The sequence below is a fragment of the Platichthys flesus genome, chromosome 4, assembly GCF_949316205.1.
Source record: "Platichthys flesus chromosome 4, fPlaFle2.1, whole genome shotgun sequence".
Taxonomy (NCBI): Eukaryota; Metazoa; Chordata; class Actinopteri; order Pleuronectiformes; family Pleuronectidae; genus Platichthys; species Platichthys flesus.
The window spans coordinates 27,318,506-27,338,298 of NC_084948.1; the positions used below are offsets into that span (position 1 = coordinate 27,318,506).

The following is a 19,793-nucleotide window of genomic DNA, read 5'->3' on the forward strand; positions in this document are numbered from 1 at the left end:
TTCCCAGCATCCTTCACACTACAGCAGGGCTATTGAGGCGCTGCAGCCGACCTCTGTCCTGAAGACACTTGGATAAGAAGGAGTCTCTCCACCTCGGGTGTAAAGACGACCCTCACATGAGATGATGAGAACCAGGATCTACAAACATGGATCTCAGCAGGTTTGTTGAAAGTCAAACTTTGTGGATTGAAGCTGTTCCAACACATCAGCCTCCAGGTGAGCTTCCCTCGGACCCGCACACGTTCAAACTGCTGTTTAATCGCTGTCATGATGTTTTTCACAGATTCTACAGGATAAGAAATGTAAAAGGAACATGTGATGATCTGTGAAACCAGTCGTCTCTGTGCACAGTGGGTCCTGGTGGGCTTCAGACCCTGACCCAGGTGGAACCAGCTGACAGGTCTACATGGGTTTCTGCTTCTTGTGAGAGTCACATGGTGCAGGCGAGTCCGAGCGTCCCAGAGAATAACATGAAGAATAGATTCATGTTACTGTATGAATGAAAACAGTTTTACAAACACAATCATTTTGGCTTCATATTTACATTTCAACTTAAAAAAGGTCAAAACTCTGTTTCTGTTTCATAGTTTTTATTATTTTGATCACAATATTTAAATCACATCACTCGGCTGCTGTTGAATAAACACTTTTACAGACAGAATCATTTTGGCTTCATCACATCAAACAGACAAATGTTCATATATGTTGGATTATTTCACATGTGAACAGACTTTATGTGATTAAACATGAATCATGTCTCATGTGTGAGTTTTAATAAAGTTTGTTGAATGTGAACAATGATCAGCTGTTATTGATAAATGTGTTTTTATGTGGATCTTCATCAGTTTGCTCGACTTCATGGATCCACACAAAATCTAAATGATAGAAAACATTTTCCATAAAAGTAAAAACAAACCAAAGATAAAGATCAGAAAATAATCAAATCTTTTTAAACACGTGGAAAAGTCGACAGGAGAAATAAAAATGAGTGAGAAGTTAAATGAGAAATAAACAAAGCTTTAGAATAACGAGTTTAACTTTTAAATTCAGCAGATTTCTCTTGAAGAAATAAACATGATGAATAAAATCTTTATCTCTAACGGCTCTGATCAAGAGTCACAGAGACTTTCACAGGTAACAGCTTCAATGGGTGATCATCATCTCTAATGTAAAAGTATGGAAACATCTTCTGAGTGAAAGTGTGTCGGAAGGTGTGAATGTGTTTGTTAGTATCAGGATCAGAGAACGACAGTTCTCCTCTGTTCAAGTCCAGTTTCACTCTGATCCTCTGGATCTTCTGCACAGAGAGAACAGATGATCCTGATGGTGACCGTGCTGAGTATTTACCTTCACGGAACAATATTTCCCATAATCCAGACTCTTTGCTTCCCTTCCTCTGGGCAGACTCTTCTTTTACACCTGTTGACCAGTAAGTACTGTCTCCAACCAGGACGTCCCAGCTGTGAGTCCCTGAGTTGAAACCCTCAGATCCCAGGACTGAGCCGTAATAATCAAACCTCTCTGGATTGTCAGGAAGCTTCTGTCTCTCTCCTCGTCTCAAACTGGTCAGATCTTCAGACAGGACGAGTACTGGATGAGCAGAGTTTGGGTCCAGAACCACAGGACTGTAGGAGACCACGTCCTTCATCTTGTTCCAGATGTTGAAGCTCAGGTTGCCCAGATGTTTGGCCTTGTCTATCGGAGCTCCTGAGGCCAGCTGTGGATCATCCAGCAGGGGGCGCTGCTGGACTCGTTCCACTGCAGCCTTGTAGTTGAGCAGGAACGAGACGTCTTCAGCTCTCAGCTCGTCCTCTGTGGTTCTGATTGTGTCTGAAAGAGACGTTATGTCTCTGCTCAGAGACTCAATCTTCTCCTTCATCATCCGACTCTTCTGCTTCTCTTCCTCCCTCAGTGCAGCCATCCTGGCCTCCTCTTCCTCCTCCAGAAACTGATGAAGCTTTTTAAACTGCTCCTTGATCTGCGTCTCTGTGAGTCCGGCCTGGACCTTAATGTGTTCTGCTGTTTGTTCAAACTCGACTTTAACACGTTCAAAACTCTGTAACTTCTCCTTCAAGGGCTCCAGAGTTTCCTGAAGCTGCTTCTTGTGTTGTTGTGCAGCTTCATCGATGGGTCTGAATCTGTGGTCGGTGTGTTTCTCTGAATCTCTGCAGACGAGACACACTGGCTGCTGATGGTCCAGACAGAAGAGTCTGAGTTTCTCTGAGTGCAGACTGCAGAGAGCAGGTGAAGAGCTCTGATCTCTCTCCTGTAAGAAGGTCTCACACAGGTTCTTTAACGACAGGTTAACAGGTGGTTCTGACTTTGAATGTCTTCTCTTACAAAGTGGACACTCTTTTTCTTCTTTGTCTTTCCACCAGCTCTTCACACAGTCTTTACAGAAGCTGTGGCTACATGACAGAATGACAGGATCTCTGAAGACATCTTGGCAGATGGGACAGCAGAGATCCTCTTCTAATCTGGATGCCATTGAGTCTCCAGGTGAAGCTGAAAACAGACAGTCAGTCAGTCACAGCTCCATGAACTTCACTGAGGTTCACTTCCCCTCTGAGTCGAGGTGTTTGTTAAACTCACGGTCAGTGTGTGGAGCGTCGGCAGGTTGTAGTTTGACTCTTCTCTCCTGTAGCTGGACTCACTCAGGACGTCTGGTCTGGTTTGGTTCAGTTTGGTTTGGAAGGTGAATGTGATCGTCTGGTTTTCAGCCTGCGTCTCTTCAGGGAGGAACAGATGCTTCCTGGTTTCTCTGGTGTGTCAGGACACGATTGTAAAAAGTAATTCAAGCCATTAAATATTTGATAACTGGTCAAAAGTCATTTGGCAGCAACAAGTTCACACAGACAAGAGACTTGGTTGTTAAATAGCTGCTTGAATATGATCGTGAACTGATCAGTGTTCAAAGTTCAGAGGTAGTCCTGCTAGAGTAAAGATAAGTTATGATAAAATATTAACTTTGTCAAGAAGAGGTTTGTGTCAGATCCTAAAGACAAAGGTCAGGTGATGCAAGGGGGGGGGAGGAGTCTGTGACGTAACTGTAGAGCTGAAGTCTCATTAAAGAGACAGAAGCAAAGTCATAAGTTTAGATGAAAATAAATTCATCAAACCTATGAACATATTTTCTCTTCTAATGAGACTTGTGATGAATATTCATGTGAAGTGCTGCAGGTGATGGAAGTCACGCTTCAGGGAAACCATGTTTAAAATAACACATGAGATGAGATGATGAGAACCAGGATCTACAAACATGGATCTCAGCAGGTTTGTTGAAAGTCACATTTTGTGGATTGAAGCTGTTCCAACACATCAGCCTCCAGGTGAGCTTCCCTCGGACCCGCACACGTTTCTAGATTTTGTGATGAAGTGTTTTCCAATGCTGCATTGATGTGGTTGGTTAATCTCAATGTGCGTACACAAACACACACACAGATATTTCCCAGCATCCTTCACTCTACAGCAGGGATATTGAGGCCAGCTGTAGTGTGCAGGACTAGTCAGGTAAGTTTCAATATTACTGGGGAAAATATATTAACATGCTGATTGAGGCTTGTTCATCTGTTCATCGAGCCTCTTTCTATTCATTTCTCCATCAATTGTAAAATATTTTTAAAGACGATTCCAATTGTTTGGCCAAATATTTATATCTCTGGCATTGCTTTAGTGTTTTTTACAAGCTTTTTTCTCATCTTATTCTACAGAACAATGTCACATGCACCATCTCATGTGTGGAGACATTTCACCGCAGCCAATTTAGAAGGAAAGGCTGTGTACATTTGCAAATACTGTGCAAAGACCTATGTTAAGAAAGACAGATCCAGAAGCATATAGTCAAGTGCCCAAAGTTTCCTCAGGGCTCATATCAGCCTAAGACAAAACATGTTTATATTTATGTTTAAATACAGTTAGCATAAATAAACCAGACAATTTTCAGTTTATTCCCGTTAATTCCCATGGAAAGTTTCCAGCTTTGAATATCTCCTGAATTTTGCAACCCTAATCATAAAACATTTTACAATTATGATTCAAGATGAAACCAGCTCAAATTGATAAATCATTCTGATGAAAAATATTGAATCTTCTGTAACTGAACTTTCTGTACGTGGTGATGGAATCTGTCACCAGAAAAAGCAGCAGAGTGAGACCTCTCTTCAGTTTAGGAAGCATGTGACTTATTCATGTTCTGCAAACAGATCTCAGATCATGAAGTCAGAAGAAGGAACTGTAGTGTGGTGAAAGTTTCTTAAACAATGTTGATGGAATCTTTATCATTCTTAAGGACTACAGGAGTTTATTATATGAACTCTGCCCAAACAAAGAGGCTTTTTCAATAATCAAAGTTTTAATAAATTAATCATTGCAGAAATTAATGTTATGGCAAAATTAAGCATTTATTTCCTACCAACAGAAGGAGAAAGTTCAGTTAAACATCTTTTCTTCTTTGGTTTTTGGTGCTAAACGAGTTGAGTAACTAACAAAACCTGTTTTAATTCAGTAGCTCAACGTTAAGTAAACACAAACAAAGTGACCACAACACGTTGAAGTGTATTTTCCAGATTTTATTGTTTTTGTACACAAAAATCACCGGGTGTTGTTTCCATCTGGTAGAACGGTTGAAAACCTGTAAAAAACACAAAATACACAATTTAAAAAACCAGCTCTCAACAATAAGGTCAATAAGATCCTCTTGAAGCAAAAAACTAATTCCTTTGTTTCTTGATAAAGGAACTTGACTAACATTTCAGTGGAAGCATCAATTAATATAATGAATGTAGATTCTGTGAAAGCTGTGATTTACTCCACATCTATGGTTCAGAGCTGTTGTTCTGGTCCCTCTCCACCATCACATCATTTAATTTCCCTCCACTTTCAGCAGCAGCTCAAACTTTGATCCTTCTCAGACAAATGCCTCGAAATGTCTTCACCTGAAAAGAACTCGCTGCTCTGAGGAACCGGAGCAGAACCACAGAACGTGACTCTGAACCAGTTCCCACAGAACAGACTGAGTCCTGTTCCGACTCGTCATCGTATCATCACTGAAGGGATCAGATCTAACTGGATCTTATTTAATGGGACTATTCACTCGTCCTCAGATTAAGAGAACAATCCACAAGCTGTCACCTGACCAGCACAGCCCAGATCACTGGGTAACTTTAGTAGGATTATTATTTATTAGCATTCTTCAGTGTTAATCATGTTCTCATTTAGTTAATGTCACTATAAACCCTGTCTCTTACCCTCTTATGCAGTGGGCACAGGTGTTCCCCCCTGGGGCATGACGGGCGCCTCTGGCTTGGCCCCCTTCTGCTCTGAGATGGGTGTGGTGGGCAGGGACTCCTCCTTGGGCTCCACGATGCTCACGTGGTCGGGCAGGGGCTTCTTGGGGCCGATCTTACCGCTGGGGTCCCAGGGCAGCATGATCTTCACCTTGATGCCCAGCACACCTGAGGACAAGCAACAAGTTCAAGTATGAAGTGGCACCAGGAGAAGTTCCATCCTCCTGTAAAGTCTGGGATCATCAGGTGTGTGGAGCTCCACTCACCCTGCCTCAGCAGGACGTGGCGGACGGCTGTGTCGACGTAGTAGTTCACCGGGTCTCCGCTGTGGATCATCAGGCCGTCAACGAACTTCATGGACTTTGCCCTCTGACCTCTCAGCTTGCCAGACACCACCACCTCACAGCCCTTAGCACCGCTCTCCATGATGAACCTCAGAACACCATAGCAGGCCCTGAAGGAACAGACGGATAAAAGAACGTCTCACTGAAAAGTTGTGTTGAGAACATTTACGTGTGACGCTGGTTTTAAACTTAATGTGCAGAAGTGTTGAAGTGGTTATAGGCAGTGTGTACATGTACAAGTCTTATAAAAAGCAAATATCAACACTAAACTTCAGGATTATTTCTTCATCTTATGGCTCTAGTCAGTTTGTGGGCCTGTTATTAACAGACAGATTTCCAGCACATTAGCGTCAGTAGCAGCTAAACCGACACGTGTCTGTGCTGCTCCTTCTCAGACAAATGCCTCGAAATGTCTTCACCTGAAAAGAACTCGCTGCTCTGAGGAACCGGAGCAGAACCACAGAACGTGACTCTGAACCAGTTCCCACAGAACAGACTGAGTCCTGTTCCGACTCGTCATCGTATCATCACTGAAGGGATCAGAACCTCTAACAGTTCTCCTGGGCTGATTGAGAAGATACAAGATGTTCCGTGATGTGAACATAACCAATCTTCTCTCAATCTGATTATTGTTGGAGTTGAACTATTAAGTTTGAATTTCTTTTTCCAGATACACTGAGCAGGTGACAGATGATTTAAACACGTCTGTGATGGTTAAAGTTCCAGAGCAGCTTACCTCCGAACAGCCAGGCCTCCGAGCAGCTTGTAGCGCAGAGACTCTGCCTGAGCGATGGCACACAAACCACGGGTGGCGACCTTCTCAGCATACAGCTGCAGAGAGGAGACAGTCAAACACCAACCGACCCGACATGAAGACGTGCAGATGGCTCCTAAACTCACTGAGTCGGAGAACCAGTCGTTACACTGCGTCCTACGAATTACACGAATCCTTCTTTCAGGAAGATTTTCACTACCATCAGTAAATTATAAATACTCGTTGACCCTTCTCAGACAAATGCCTCTGTGTCTTCACGTGAAGACTCGCTGCTCTGAGGAACTGGCGCAGAACCACAGAACGTGGACCTGAACCAGTTCACCCAGAACCAGACTGAGTCCTGTTCCGTCTCGTCATCGTATCATCACTGAAGGGAGGACAACCAAATGGGTCTTCATATTTGACTACAGTAATAGATTACTTCACTGTAGTCCAGGCTTATGTATTGTTTCACGTTTGGTCTGGAAAGTTTGAGCAAACTTTAAAACTACTTAAAGAGAATAAAGGAAAATTTGTGAGATGTTAAATTCGGAAATTAGATTTTAATCAGAATTGAAGGTGAACAGTCAAATTAAAAGTGTGGATTTGAACGACTGCTTTAAAATTACAAAACTGTAATTCTATTAAAGACGTGCAGTTAACAAAAGACTTTCTCTTGCTGCATTTAAAGAAGTGAGTTGAGTTTGAGCTGAAGCTCGTGCACGTACCTCCACGCTGCCCTCAGGGAAGCCGAACCTCTTCTGGACCACAGCGGTCAGCTCTCTGATCCGACGCCCCTTCTCTCCCAGGACGTTCTGGGTTCTGCAGACAAGACATGGTGGTTACAACCTCATCCACAGACTCATGAGGTTCACTAGTGAAACAAGCTCAGTATGTATAATATCCATGAACCAGAAAATTATTATGATCTTTCTTGGCTGATAATAAAAATATGCAACATTTCAGTGGAAGCATCAATTCACATAATGGATGTAGATCCTGTGAAAGCTGTGAATTATTCCAGATCTATGGTTCTGACCACTTTCCACCATCATCACATCATTCTGGCCCGAGCAGCTCTTTGCTCTCGTGTCCTTCACATCAACTTTCCTTTGACTTTCATCAGCAGCTCAAACTTTGATCCTTCTCAGACAAATGCCTCGAAATGTCTTCACCTGAAAAGAACTCGCTGCTCTGAGGAACCGGAGCAGAACCACAGAACGTGACTCTGAACCGGTTCCCACAGAACAGACTGAGTCCTGATCCGACTCGTCATCGTATCATCACTGAAGGGATCAGATCTAACTGGATCTTATTTAATGGGACTATTCACTCGTCCTCAGGTTAAGAGAACAATCCACAAGATGTCACCTGACCAGCACAGCCCACATCACAGAGGAACTTTAGCAGGATTATGATTTATTAGCATTCTTCAGTGTTAATCATGAGTTTAATTACCATGAACAGATAATCACCTTGTAGCCAGGATGATGATCTCGGTCCTGGTGGGAGTCACTCGCACCTCCACACCGGAGTAACCATCCTCAGCCAGCTCACGAGTCAGGAACTCGTTCAGCTCGGCCTTGAAGATCCCGTCTGCGACGAACTGAGGACAGACTCAGGGTCAGTTTACAACACGGACACAGCTTCTGGATTTATAACTAAAATACACTTATTGACACGTTTCAGTTAAGTGGCTCGTGAAGGGAAATTAAATGTGAATAATATGTAGAGATGGTCAATTCTTCAGTTTCCTGTACGTTCTGGTAGATTTATATATTCAGATAAATTGTAATATGTAATATAGTAAACTAGGAGAAGCAATGTGACGAGTATACAGTCAGAAAATTGTCTACAGTAAATATTAATCTCTCTCTGCGTCCTACGAATTACACGAATCCTTCTTTCAGGAAGATATTCACTACTGTCAGTAAAGTATAAATACTCGTTGACCCTTCTCAGACAAATGCCTCTGTGTCTTCACGTGAAGACTCGCTGCTCTGAGGAACTGGAGCAGAACCACAGAACGTGGACCTGAACCAGTTCACCCAGAACCAGACTGAGTCCTGTTCCGTCTCGTCATCGTATCATCACTGAAGGGAGGACGACCAAATGAGTCTTAATATTGACTACAGTAATAGATTACTTCACTGTAGTCCAGGCTTATGTAGTGTGTCACGTTTGGTCTGGAAAGTTTGAGCAAACTTTAAAACTACTTAAAGAGAATAAAGGAAAATATAGAATTTTGATTTATGGTAAGTTAAATTCACAGAAATGTATTTGACTAAGAATTGTCATTGATTAGCAATGTGACGAGTATACGGTCTGAATATTGTCAGCATTGTATACATTCAATATACATTAAACTTTATATAGAGGTGAGTTATTAGAAATAACTTATATATACTGAACTGTTAATTAACAATTTATCGTCAAACTCTGGAGCCACATGTCAGGTGTTATTTTTGTAAGACATTTAAATTATCAGACCTGAATCGAAACTGTCAATAGTTTGAAATCAGATCAAACACAATTGATGACGTGCAGATATTACATTATGACTAACTCGGGTCAGTCAGCGAGCGGCCTGATATGAGACGGTTTACCCGGGATACGAGGCTCCTGCTGGGTCTCCATTCACTGCACTGACGCTAACTCACAAGCTAACTCGGGTTATTATTATATCTCCAGTGAATGATGAGGACGAGCAGCGAAGTGACCCGGGTTAAAGTCACTAACACGGTTTAACGCCAGAGTCTCCGGAGAGTTCCACCAGGGGCCTCCTGCGTGCGGACCCGGGTGACCGAATCGTGCCGGGCCGCGGAGCACCGAGCCATGCTAGCGACTCAACAGCATCTGGTCTAATCCTCCGGCGGCCGGAGCCTCACCGGCCCCGCTCAGCCCGGAACCGAGCCCAAACCTCCGGACTCTAACAGGTACGCCACCATTTCTACTGCGACACGCTGCGTGTGAGATGTAAACGCGATGAAACAGCGCTAACCTTCCTCTTCTTGGAGATCTGCACCGCCATCTTCGAAAGGCCGTAGACAGGAAAGGACCGCTACCGGATACGGAAGTGAATTTATATCAAAACGGCTTATTTCCGCCGACGTCACACTCGGGATGCTGCTGGGAATCGTAGTTCCTCAAATATCGGTCCTCAAGAGGGAAAGTGAATACACTACTCATTACTACTTGTATTTCGTTATATCCTGATGTATGTATTCATGTGATTATTTGTTCATTTATCTTTTTTATTGAAAACACGTTTTCATCTTTCATGTCATTATGAACTATCTTTGTTTTGTATTAGCTGCCTATTTTTTAGACAAATATGTGCGAAGTCTGTAATTAGAGTCAATTCTCAACCATATACTACTTATTCCTGTATAAAGAAACATGTTTAATTTGACATGTACCATGGCTAAGAAAAGTTTAATACAAACTTAAGTTAAAAAAAACACGTTTTCAATCATAATAATAATAATAATAATAAGTAGGAGTAGTAGTAAATCTATCTCTCTATCTCTCTATCTCTCTATCTCTCTATCTCTCTATCTCTCTATCTATCTATCTATCTATCTATCTATCTATCTATCTATCTATCTATCTATCTATTCATATTATTGTTATTGCTGTTAGTAGCTCAGAATAAGTCAGTACAGTTACTCCAGTATTTGGGTACAAAGTTCTGAGCAGTACTGGAAACCGAGTTTTCTGCTTATTACTCCTCACTACCTTCCATTCACTGTGGACACGTTCACACTTGATGGGTAACACTAATCCAACTTCAACCACGACCCATTCATGTCATAACCAAACTTTAACCATGAACCTCTCAGAGCTCACATGTGATCATTCTCATCCTCCTTCAGAGTTCAGAGAAGATGATGAGCCTCACCAGAACCGAGCTTCAGTCCCCATGAGGTGCCCTGGACCTGTCAAGTGTCAATGTTTCTGATGGGAAACGGTCCTCAAAAGGCCTTAAAAACACGTTGTACTCACACATACATACACACACACACACACACGCGCGCACACACACACGCACACGCACACGAAACGTATCCATTTCTCCAATCCTTCCACTAGAGGGCGTCCTCTCTGCTTTGCTGCCGCTCGGCCTCAGATTGTGACTCTTCTGCTCATGAAACAGGTTTCTGTGAGGAAAGGAGCTCTGTGACTGTTTGTTTTAGAATAAAATTGTGTAAATTATATTCTTCATTTCAGAGTGTAACGTCCAGGAGATGTATATATGTGTGTGAGTGTGTGTCTGTGTGTATATGTGTGTGTATATAGTTGCTATACGCTACAGGCCAAAGCTACAAGTCGATGGAAATTTGATACAATGATTAACTTTAATATATATTTAACAGATTGATGATGCTGACGGAAAACAGTAGAGATAAATTGGTTCCTAAAGTTCTGATGGGGGGGGTGGACTTTAATAGATCTATAACAGTGTGTATTACTGTGTGATAATTATAAAAGAGTATAAAGGGTTTGTTTTATGCACAGTGCAACAACCACACCAAGGCAATTTCCTGTATGCGATAATTCTGATTCTGATTCTGATTCTGATTCCGATTCTGATTCCGATGGGACCTGACAGTGTTAGTCCGGCTCCTTAAGTCTGAAACAATCCACTCGTCTCCGTAAGTTTGACATTTCATATGGACGTGCACAGGAAGCTGCTCAGTATCTGCACACATAATATTTCTCTTTTCTATGATACTTAATAAGTGTGTATGAGAAGTACAGTGGATCTGATGGTTAATGTTTATCCAAAAGGCTTAATACACATTATTGAACAGATTAAACCATGCAGCCTATTTTTCATGTGATGGTTAAGTAAAAAGTAAAAACAATTTAAGTACATATAAATAAATCAATACCGTAGGTGACATATAGAAAGATAGAGAAAAGCAAATATCACGTGGAAGACACAAAGTATACATGATGATTAAAGGTAAAACTACTGGAAACTTGTTTCTGTTTTAACAGCAGAAAATACACTTGCTTTTGCTCTTCTCTCCTAAAAAGATGTGTTTTAATGCAAATAAAATGCTCCGGTCTGAATTATGATTTGTCAGAAAAGGTTCAATGAACTGGTCAGAACAATGATAAGTTACCAAACGTCAAGTTGTAAAATTAATCCTCATCTGAATGAATGTTTCAGTTGAGGAGGAGGTTTAATCGTTTTGATCTCAGATCCCTTACCTCAATTTTAACTTCAACCAATCTCTGTCTTATTAGTGGGGGTTTATGAAGCCATTTGTCATTCAGAGAGACCCCTCTACTCACTCTCTCTCTCTCTCTCTCTCTCTCTCTCTCTCACACACACCTCCTTTAAACTTTGCCCCCTCCTGAATTACCCGTTAACCAATAATTCTTCTTTTTCACTCCTCTCTCTGTGAGTCCCCTTTCCTGCTGCTGTATTCTCCCAAATCACTTCATCCACCCATCTCCGTCCACACACACAGGCACACACACAAACACACACACACACACACACACACACACACACACACACACACACACACACACAGAGGGAAGCCGCCCCTCACCCTCTCTCCCAGGCTGATTCCAGTCCAGTCCCATTGAGCTGCATTAACATACAGATGTTCGACTGAAAAGGGAAAGCAGGGAAACACAAAGGGCCTGCATGACCAGGAGGGGAGGGAGGGGTCGAGGGGCTGCACAGGGATGGCCCTTGGCCTTTTTAAGGTCTTACGCACACACACACACACACACACACAAGCACACAGAGCCACGGGTATTGAATGGTAAGTAGCCGTGGGGGTTGTGGGAGCCTGCTCCTGCCGCACTCTACTGATATTCATTCACCAGAGGGAAATCCTCAGCCTGCGGCTACTGCTGAATGCCGACACACACACACACACACACACACACACACACACACACACACACACACACACACACACACACACACACACACAGACACTGGCCCACGTATGGATCTGCATAAAATATATCACTCCCCTAAAAATACCAGATCTTTTCCAAGAAGATCCAATTAATCTTTGGAATGTTGAAAAAGGCTCCATCTCTAAACATAAAAAAATTAAATCTGGGTCTTAACTAAAGTGGAATGAGTTTTTTCCTGGATCACAAGTGCCGAGAGAATCCACCCAGTACAGTTTGTGTCATCCTGCTAACAAACAGACAAACCAACAAACAGAGAGGGATAAAATAACCACCTCCTTGATGGATGTAAATATAATTAATTTATTCTTTTATGTTCACTATAAACTATATGCTATAGTTCTCTTTACAGATTCAAATTTCAAATTAAAGAAAACAATCCGTTTATAAATCCATTATGTTTTGCTGCAGATTAAATTGCCCAATCTGAGTAAATACAAGTTTTATTTTAAGTTCCAAAGAATTTACTTAATGTAGTATTTTTAATTCTGTAAACACACACACACACGCGCCTGCGCGCGCACACACAGGGGAGGACCTCAACTTCTGCTCCACTTTGTGTGAATAGATGGAAATCAGTCACAAGTATCTCTGTGTCCCATTGTGTGCAGGGAAGTCTTTGTTCGAGCATCTGTTGCCCAAACATTCTCCTCAGTGTCACTCACTCTAAATTGGTCTGTTCAGACGAGTCGCAACAAACCTCACTGGTCCTCCCACACACACACACACACACACTGAGGGGCGGGCTGAGATATTCCCCAAACGCAGCTATAAGAGAAAGAGTTAATCTTTGTTCTTTTTGTGTGTCAGTGTGACACAGATGATCGTAAAGGCCCGGGGAGCAGTGGGAGCGTTCTGAAGGGAAGCTCCTGGGAACGCTCCTCCACAAAAACAACCAATTCTTTTTTGTGACATTGCTTTTTACTCCATCATGTCACCCGCAAAGATTTCCTTTACTGCATCACAAAGAATTAGACCTCCGTCGTCTTCCCACAGGACAACAAAACTATCCCTGTGGGTCCGAGCTCTTCATTGGAGATACATGGAAACAAACTCAATGTCCAATGACAACGTTCTCTGCTGAAGTATCACTGACTACTGTCAAGTTTTAACAGTCTATCACTTCCCAAATCTGCTCATAATTCAGATATTCTTGTAACTTTATCTTTAGCGTAGTCGTCCTCTCTGCAGACGGTTTAACTTCTTTCCCAGCTGAGCTCATAAGAGACGAGTTCTGATCATTTCCCTCTGAGTCGTGAGGTCACATGATGTCACAGGAAACTGGGGATGAAGGTGATGAGCAGATTATATGAGACAGGTTATGATTCAACATGGACACTGGGACGTGAGGAGATTCTCAGTGTGGATGATGTGGAGACAAATAAAGATGCTTATCTGCAGTGGGGGAGGAAGTACTCAAACATTCTACTTAAGTAAATGTACAAACAAGAGGGTATTCAAGTAAAAGTTAAAGTACCACATTAACTTTTCCGAATGAGTACTAGTCCTCTATGCATCAGTCATTATGTCTGAAACCTTTTATTGATCTTTCTTCACCACTGTTGCTGATTGATGCACTTTTCTCTCATTTAGAGAAACCGGGTCTAAAGTAACCTGCCCACTTTGGATTACTTTAAAATACATATATATATACACCATGCATAGTGAGTTTAGATATGTGTAGAAGAGTGAAAGTGACAAGTACCTGAAACTTAATGTACTTAATACAAGTACAGATGCATAAAAAGTAGAGTAACTGTACGTTGTCAACTGACATCACTGAGTATTTGTAAGAAGAAGTTAATGAACAGGATTTCTTTCATTTGTATATTCATGCTTTGTGGTATTTTGTTAAATTTCAATTTAGTTTTTGATCGATAACCTAAGTGGCCCACTTCATGAACATATTTAAAGTCATAAATAATACATTGTACTTCCTGTGTGCTATAAAATAAGACACCGGACGACTGATTCAAGGTTTCAAAGACTTTTATTTTGAAATACAGATGGACAAATATATTAAGATAAAGAGCTAGGATATCAACATAACCCAGTGGAATGTAAACAATAAATGCACTTAAATTATGTCAAACAAAAACCACAATATCAAACAACACAATATAGGTTTCGCTTTGAAAAACAAAATAAATAAGACTTTAAGTTAACAACAGTTAAACGAGCACAGGAAGCGTCTCTGGGCTGTTCAGGGCAAGTGGAGCAGAAACAGACAGTGAGCTACACTCTGCCTGATTTCATTTCAACGCTCTTGATTCCACCGGCTGCTCGCAGAGTTCGCTCGCTAGCCTGCAACGGGAGTCGACCTACAAACACATTGTCATCAAGGCAACTCTGATAGATAAAAAAAATGGACTTCAAACAAAGGGTCGCCTTCCCACCTGTAGAAGAGGGCGGCGCCACTAGAGGCTGCAGAGCCGGGACGCTCAGATTAAACATGTGAGATGGAACGTTAACTCTTTTGAGGAAAGTTCTACTGAGGCCGTGAACGTGTGTTCAGATGACAGCATTTATCAAAACAAGGTTATTAGAGTCAGATGTGTGAGGCTCGGCGGAGAGGAGGGTGGACTCTGGTTGTGCTCACACCAGCAGCGTCTCCCAGGTGGTGGTGATGCAGCTGAGATAAAAGCGGAGAACCGGAGCTGCTGCTGACGTGAGAACACAACGAGTCCTGATTCCACCCAGGCCTCGATTAGCCAATAAGGCAACATATGTGTAGAATGCCAAAATGTCTTCCTCCGCTCCTCTCCCCTCCGCGAGCCTTCTTAAAGCTACTGGATCGTGTAAACCAAGCAGATGGACGTCATGGAGCCTTCAGCAAGGCATCGTTTCTCAGGCATCATACAAAAAATGCATAAACACAATCAACAAGCAAACAGCGCATCTTACAAAACAGCAATAAATAGGTCGAAAAAGTGTTAAGCAATAAAAACAATTGTCACAAAACTCTGTGGTAGCTAAAGCTAAGTGTTAACAGTACTAGGAGGTTAGGGGAACGCTAACATCGGCTTTGGTAACTAGAGTCAGTGGGTTTCCTACACACAGGTGCCGAGGCAGTCGAGCTGGATCCGAAGAAACGCCCGACAGCTCCGAACTGGCAGTTATCCAATCAGAGACAACATACAGTAAATTAACTCTCTCACTCAGCGACAGTTTCTAACAGATGGAGAACGGCTGCACCATCGAAACTGTCGACAAACAATATTGCTTTTACAAAAGTGGACATCTCAGCAGTCGTACATCCAACAGCACCGATCTTAACATCGTTCTCAAATCAGGGTACAGGAAGTTCTCACACGAGACTTCCCACTGAGCAGCATAAGGTCGGACGCTGAGTGACGTACCCTCTGAGGATTCTCTAACATGGGTATACAACAGTATACAGCAGTAACAATGGCATAACAGGAACAAGCTTACCAAAATAACAATAAAGCAAAAATCAAAAAGAGGAGTCGGCTAAAACTGGACGAACACTGAGCAGCGCTACAACTGCTTGGATGAGAAATGCAATATGCACAAAGTTAGGTACGTTTACCGGGCTGCGTTCGGCGAGGAGCTAAAAAACCTATTGTTTCAATCTTGTGTGTTTTAAAATGTTTAGTTTGGACAATGGAGTCAAAAACCAGACTTGAGAGTTAAAACAATTAGACCATCCATCCCTGGTTAAACTCAGCCCTACAGTAACCCCCCCCCCCCTACTCGTCTGAGACAGACAGGCGGCTGAAGATGGGCAGACGTCGGCCCTCGAAGCTCGGGGACTCTGTGCCGCTGGAGGAAGAGCTGAGGGAGCAGGAGGAGGTGTAGCCTTCCTCGGAGAGGGAGTCGGCTGAGGAGCAGCGCTGAAGGCCGGAGAGGCCGCTCAAGGAGACCGGCAGCTGCTGGGGGAGGTGGTACGGCAGGTTGGGGTTCTTGGAGGTGAAATTTGAGATGGGACACTTGGAGCTGATGGAGCTGATGGAGTCGTTCACAGCATAGAAGCGCAGGGTGGAGTCCCCACAGTCGCCTGGCAGGTCGGTGATGCCTGAGAAGGAGTAGGGGAATGGCTTCAGGGATCCCTGCTCCGGGTAGAGAGGGGAGAGGAGCTCTGGGCTCCCTGCGGAGGACGGAGGAGGGGACACCGAGGAGGCTCGGGTGAAGAGGAGGGAGGAAGGCTGCGACTCCTCAACCGGTTGGAAAATCTGCCTGGAGGAGAAGCCTGCAAAGCTCACACTGTGACGCAGCTTCTGCCTCTGTGGGGGGGCGTCCTCGTGCTCATCTGCATTGTGGACGAAGTGGCAGCGGGCGCCGTACGGGCAGAAGCCGATGGTGTGGAAGGTGCGGCAGGGCTCCGTCTTGTACTTGGGGTGCCGGCTGAGGCCGCGCATCTCGTCCATGCCGTGAGCAAACTGGCACTTGGCGCCGTACTTGCAGGTCCCGCTCTCCTCGAAGGTGCGGCAGAGTTCGGTCTTGTACCGGGTGGAGATGTGAGGTGAGGGGGCGGTGGGTCTGGCTACGGGGGAGGAGAGGGAGCTGCTGCTGATGTTGAAACCCGGTGGAGGCATCAGCACGGTTGGTGACGTGATGTTAGACAGTTTGTCCTCTCTGACCCCCGAGCTGCCGCCGTGGCCCTCGATCATGCTGACCGAGCGGTCCACCCTGAAGGGGATGTGGCTGAGGGTGGAGCGGGGCAGCTGACCCTCCCTGCTCCACTGCTGGCTGGAGGCCACGCTGAGCCCCCAGCCGGCCGGCGGCTCCGTCAGCTCCGAGCTGCTGCTGCTGCTGCTGCTGCTGTGGTTGAACTTGGAGTTGGGGAGGGTCACAGGGCAGAGGGAATGGCGGCGCTGGAAGCCCAGGACTCTTTGACTGTGCTGCTGCCGTTGCTGCATTGAGCCGGCAGCTGGGCCATCTGTCGCCTCCAGGCCGCGGAAATTCTGTCACACAAAAGAAAAGGAGATGTGAGCTCTTTGCATTCCTGGAGCGCTGGGGCGAGACCAGCGCGCCCATTCAAACAGAAAGGAACTTTAAAGCTGCAGCTCAGGAAACTGAACAGAAGTGAACACAGATTGTTTCATGTATGTGAACTGAAGGTTGGATTACAGCCACAGGTTTTTAATGATTAGATCAGTAACATAAGCACAAAGTCAAAATGTATTTATTCAACCAGATTATCGATTCCAATGTAGTTTTGTACAGAATACACGAAGAATCATTTCAATTGAAATTGTTATTTTAAACACATAAAACATTAATGTGTGAAACATCTAGACTTATTTAGCAATTATAAGAGTAGTTAAAGAAATTAAAACAAACTTCCCACTCTTGAGTTTCACTTTTTCATCTGAAGTTCAAAGATTCTTAACCTTTTTAACATCATTTGAGCTTTAAAGCAAAAACTGCAGTATATTGAAATCTAGTTTTAACTGAAATGAGTTATTCCATGATAAATGAGGTCATAACCATGGATTTATTGAAAGAAAACTTTACATTTTTGTTCCCTTTCATCAAAATTTTAAACGTTCCTCTGGCATGGAGCCTATGACGATCACACAGGAGATGTGGGTATAGGTTCTATGTGATCATTTAGTTTGCTCTTACCTTGCAGAACTCCTCATCCAGCTCCAGGAACGGTGATAGAAAGTCGGAGGGCATGGTTGGCTCCACCGTCCCCGCAGAGCCCAGGAGCCAGATGTCTGATCCCACCGATGAAGAAGTTTAAAAAAGGTTTCTGAGTCCAACCGGAGGAAGGGAGATGAACCCAGCCTGTGTGGGGAGCAGCGGCAGGAGAGGAAGGGCTGGGGGAATGGTGAAGAATCAAAAAGCTCTGAGTTTGTTCCTCTGAAGCTGGTTGGAGACGATCAGGGTGAGAGGAGCTGCAGGGTTCTGGAGTCTACAGGAGGAAAGGGTGAGGAGTGAAAGAGACAGGGAGCTGGAAGGGAGACGTGACTCCAGGAGGAAAGTTTCTGGACCATCTGCTGGAATCTGCTTAAATAGTTGGGGAAACCCACCCATGCACACCCACCCCCTGCCTGTGTTCCTCAGGGGGCAGGGAGTGTGTGTTAATGTGTGTGTGTGTTTTGCGTGGATGGGGGAGGGGTCCTCATTGTAAGGGTGTGCTGGGGGGCAGGGTGGGCACAGAAAGAAGAGGAGGGAGCTGAATGAAGCTACTTTTCCACCTATTCATTACCGAATACTTAAAGATGCATTCTTCTTTTCCCAACCGGCCGTCCCCTCACTTTGTCCGGGATCGATACAGCTAAGGAGATAATGACGAGTGCTGCAAATACCAAACACTTCTACGCTCATCGGTGCAGTTCAAAAGTTATAAAACTGTTTTAAAGTTTATTTTCACTCACACATTCATATGGAAACATGCTCAAACTTCTCCTTCTTGTAGAGTTTATTCTTCTAAACATATCCAGCTACAGTTCCTTCATATATATCAGAGAATTGTGCAACAAGATAAAAGTTTTTTAATTAAATAAGTCAACATTAGAAGCTTATGTGTTTTTCGCCCGCATAGTTTTTGTTTCTTTTATTTCTTTCTATGTTCTAAACCTTTTCTCTCCTTACCTTCTCTTACAATGATTCTAAAGAACTGTTTGTTTGTCAGCAGGATTATGATACAAACGACTGGATGGATAATCATGAACCCTGATGGAAGGATGTGGTGTGAATCAGGAAAGAACCCATTAGGTTGAGGTGCAGATCATTTCTTAATATGCTATATGAATGCATATAAATATATATAAACTGATTAAACAGTTGATATAAAGTCTCAACACAGAGTTCCTATATTATCAGGGTTCATAAAGTAAACAAACATGTCACAAAACTGTTGGATTTAATATGAACTAAAGGAAATTATGAGCATCACCCGAGCAATTCAAACTGTTCTTATTGGATTCAACAGAGGTTTGCTGTTATTACACCGGTTGTGAAGAAAGACAGTTTGTTGAATAAATCTCTCCCTCACTCACGAGACTTTATCCTGAGCTCATCTGCAAAATGCAATTAAATCAACATCTCTGCACCAATAATCATCATTGTGACATATGACATTATACAGTTCTGTAGTACAATCCATGTGGATATATTCCCAGTTCGTGACCATTGTACACATTTTATCACGATGCATTGTGGGAAACAGTGAGTCCACTAGATAGGATATATAAAAACTTCCCACTCAACAAAATGGTGAGACCCCAGTGGACTGTGTGGGGAGGAGATTTGGGAAACAACCCTGTGATGACAATAATAAGACTCATAGTGTGGTGACTTCATTCTGAAAACATTTCTAGAGTTGAGTGCAGACGGCCATTTTGCTTTCTGTTCACATTATGAATACAATCACTAACAATGAAGGAGTCAGTCGTGTTCTCATGTCTGTGGCTTGTCAGTTGTCTGCTCTGGTTTCCTCCCAGAGTCCAAGGTCCCGTCTGTCGGTGAACTCCAAACTGCCCACAGGTGTAA

The 19,793-nt window shown here is 43.4% G+C and overlaps 3 protein-coding genes and 5 non-coding genes across 8 annotated transcripts; all 8 read right to left on the reverse strand.

The window, feature by feature from the left end:
* Positions 1 to 579: 579 nt before the first annotated feature.
* Positions 580 to 2,995, reverse strand: LOC133952285 (zinc-binding protein A33-like). Its single transcript, XM_062386662.1, has 2 exons — positions 2,593 to 2,995; positions 580 to 2,505 (listed from the first exon to the last, which is right to left on the reverse strand). Exon 2 carries the CDS (start codon positions 2,486 to 2,488, stop codon positions 1,097 to 1,099), a length of 1,392 nt encoding a protein of 463 aa, XP_062242646.1. The 5' UTR covers positions 2,489 to 2,505; positions 2,593 to 2,995; the 3' UTR covers positions 580 to 1,096.
* A 1,558-nt stretch (positions 2,996 to 4,553) lies between these two features.
* Positions 4,554 to 9,442, reverse strand: rps3 (ribosomal protein S3). The gene is made up of 7 exons (XM_062385981.1): positions 9,385 to 9,442; positions 7,859 to 7,989; positions 7,112 to 7,205; positions 6,366 to 6,460; positions 5,552 to 5,739; positions 5,247 to 5,453; positions 4,554 to 4,630 (listed from the first exon to the last, which is right to left on the reverse strand). Exons 1-6 carry the CDS (start codon positions 9,412 to 9,414, stop codon positions 5,251 to 5,253), a joined length of 741 nt encoding a protein of 246 aa, XP_062241965.1. The 5' UTR covers positions 9,415 to 9,442; the 3' UTR covers positions 4,554 to 4,630; positions 5,247 to 5,250.
* Positions 4,902 to 5,051, reverse strand: LOC133952511 (small nucleolar RNA SNORD15). Its single transcript, XR_009920619.1, has one exon. It is a non-coding gene; the product is annotated as a small nucleolar RNA SNORD15 (small nucleolar RNA).
* LOC133952512 (small nucleolar RNA SNORD15) lies at positions 6,016 to 6,165 on the reverse strand. Its single transcript, XR_009920620.1, has one exon. It is a non-coding gene; the product is annotated as a small nucleolar RNA SNORD15 (small nucleolar RNA).
* Positions 6,632 to 6,777, reverse strand: LOC133952509 (small nucleolar RNA SNORD15). The gene has a single exon (XR_009920617.1). It is a non-coding gene; the product is annotated as a small nucleolar RNA SNORD15 (small nucleolar RNA).
* Positions 7,526 to 7,675, reverse strand: LOC133952514 (small nucleolar RNA SNORD15). The gene has a single exon (XR_009920622.1). It is a non-coding gene; the product is annotated as a small nucleolar RNA SNORD15 (small nucleolar RNA).
* On the reverse strand, positions 8,337 to 8,482 carry LOC133952508 (small nucleolar RNA SNORD15). The gene has a single exon (XR_009920616.1). It is a non-coding gene; the product is annotated as a small nucleolar RNA SNORD15 (small nucleolar RNA).
* A 4,858-nt stretch (positions 9,443 to 14,300) lies between the features above and the next one.
* On the reverse strand, positions 14,301 to 18,267 carry sb:cb81 (mRNA decay activator protein ZFP36L1-like). The gene is made up of 2 exons (XM_062385237.1): positions 17,919 to 18,267; positions 14,301 to 17,254 (listed from the first exon to the last, which is right to left on the reverse strand). Exons 1-2 carry the CDS (start codon positions 17,970 to 17,972, stop codon positions 16,040 to 16,042), a joined length of 1,269 nt encoding a protein of 422 aa, XP_062241221.1. The 5' UTR covers positions 17,973 to 18,267; the 3' UTR covers positions 14,301 to 16,039.
* Positions 18,268 to 19,793: the final 1,526 nt, after the last annotated feature.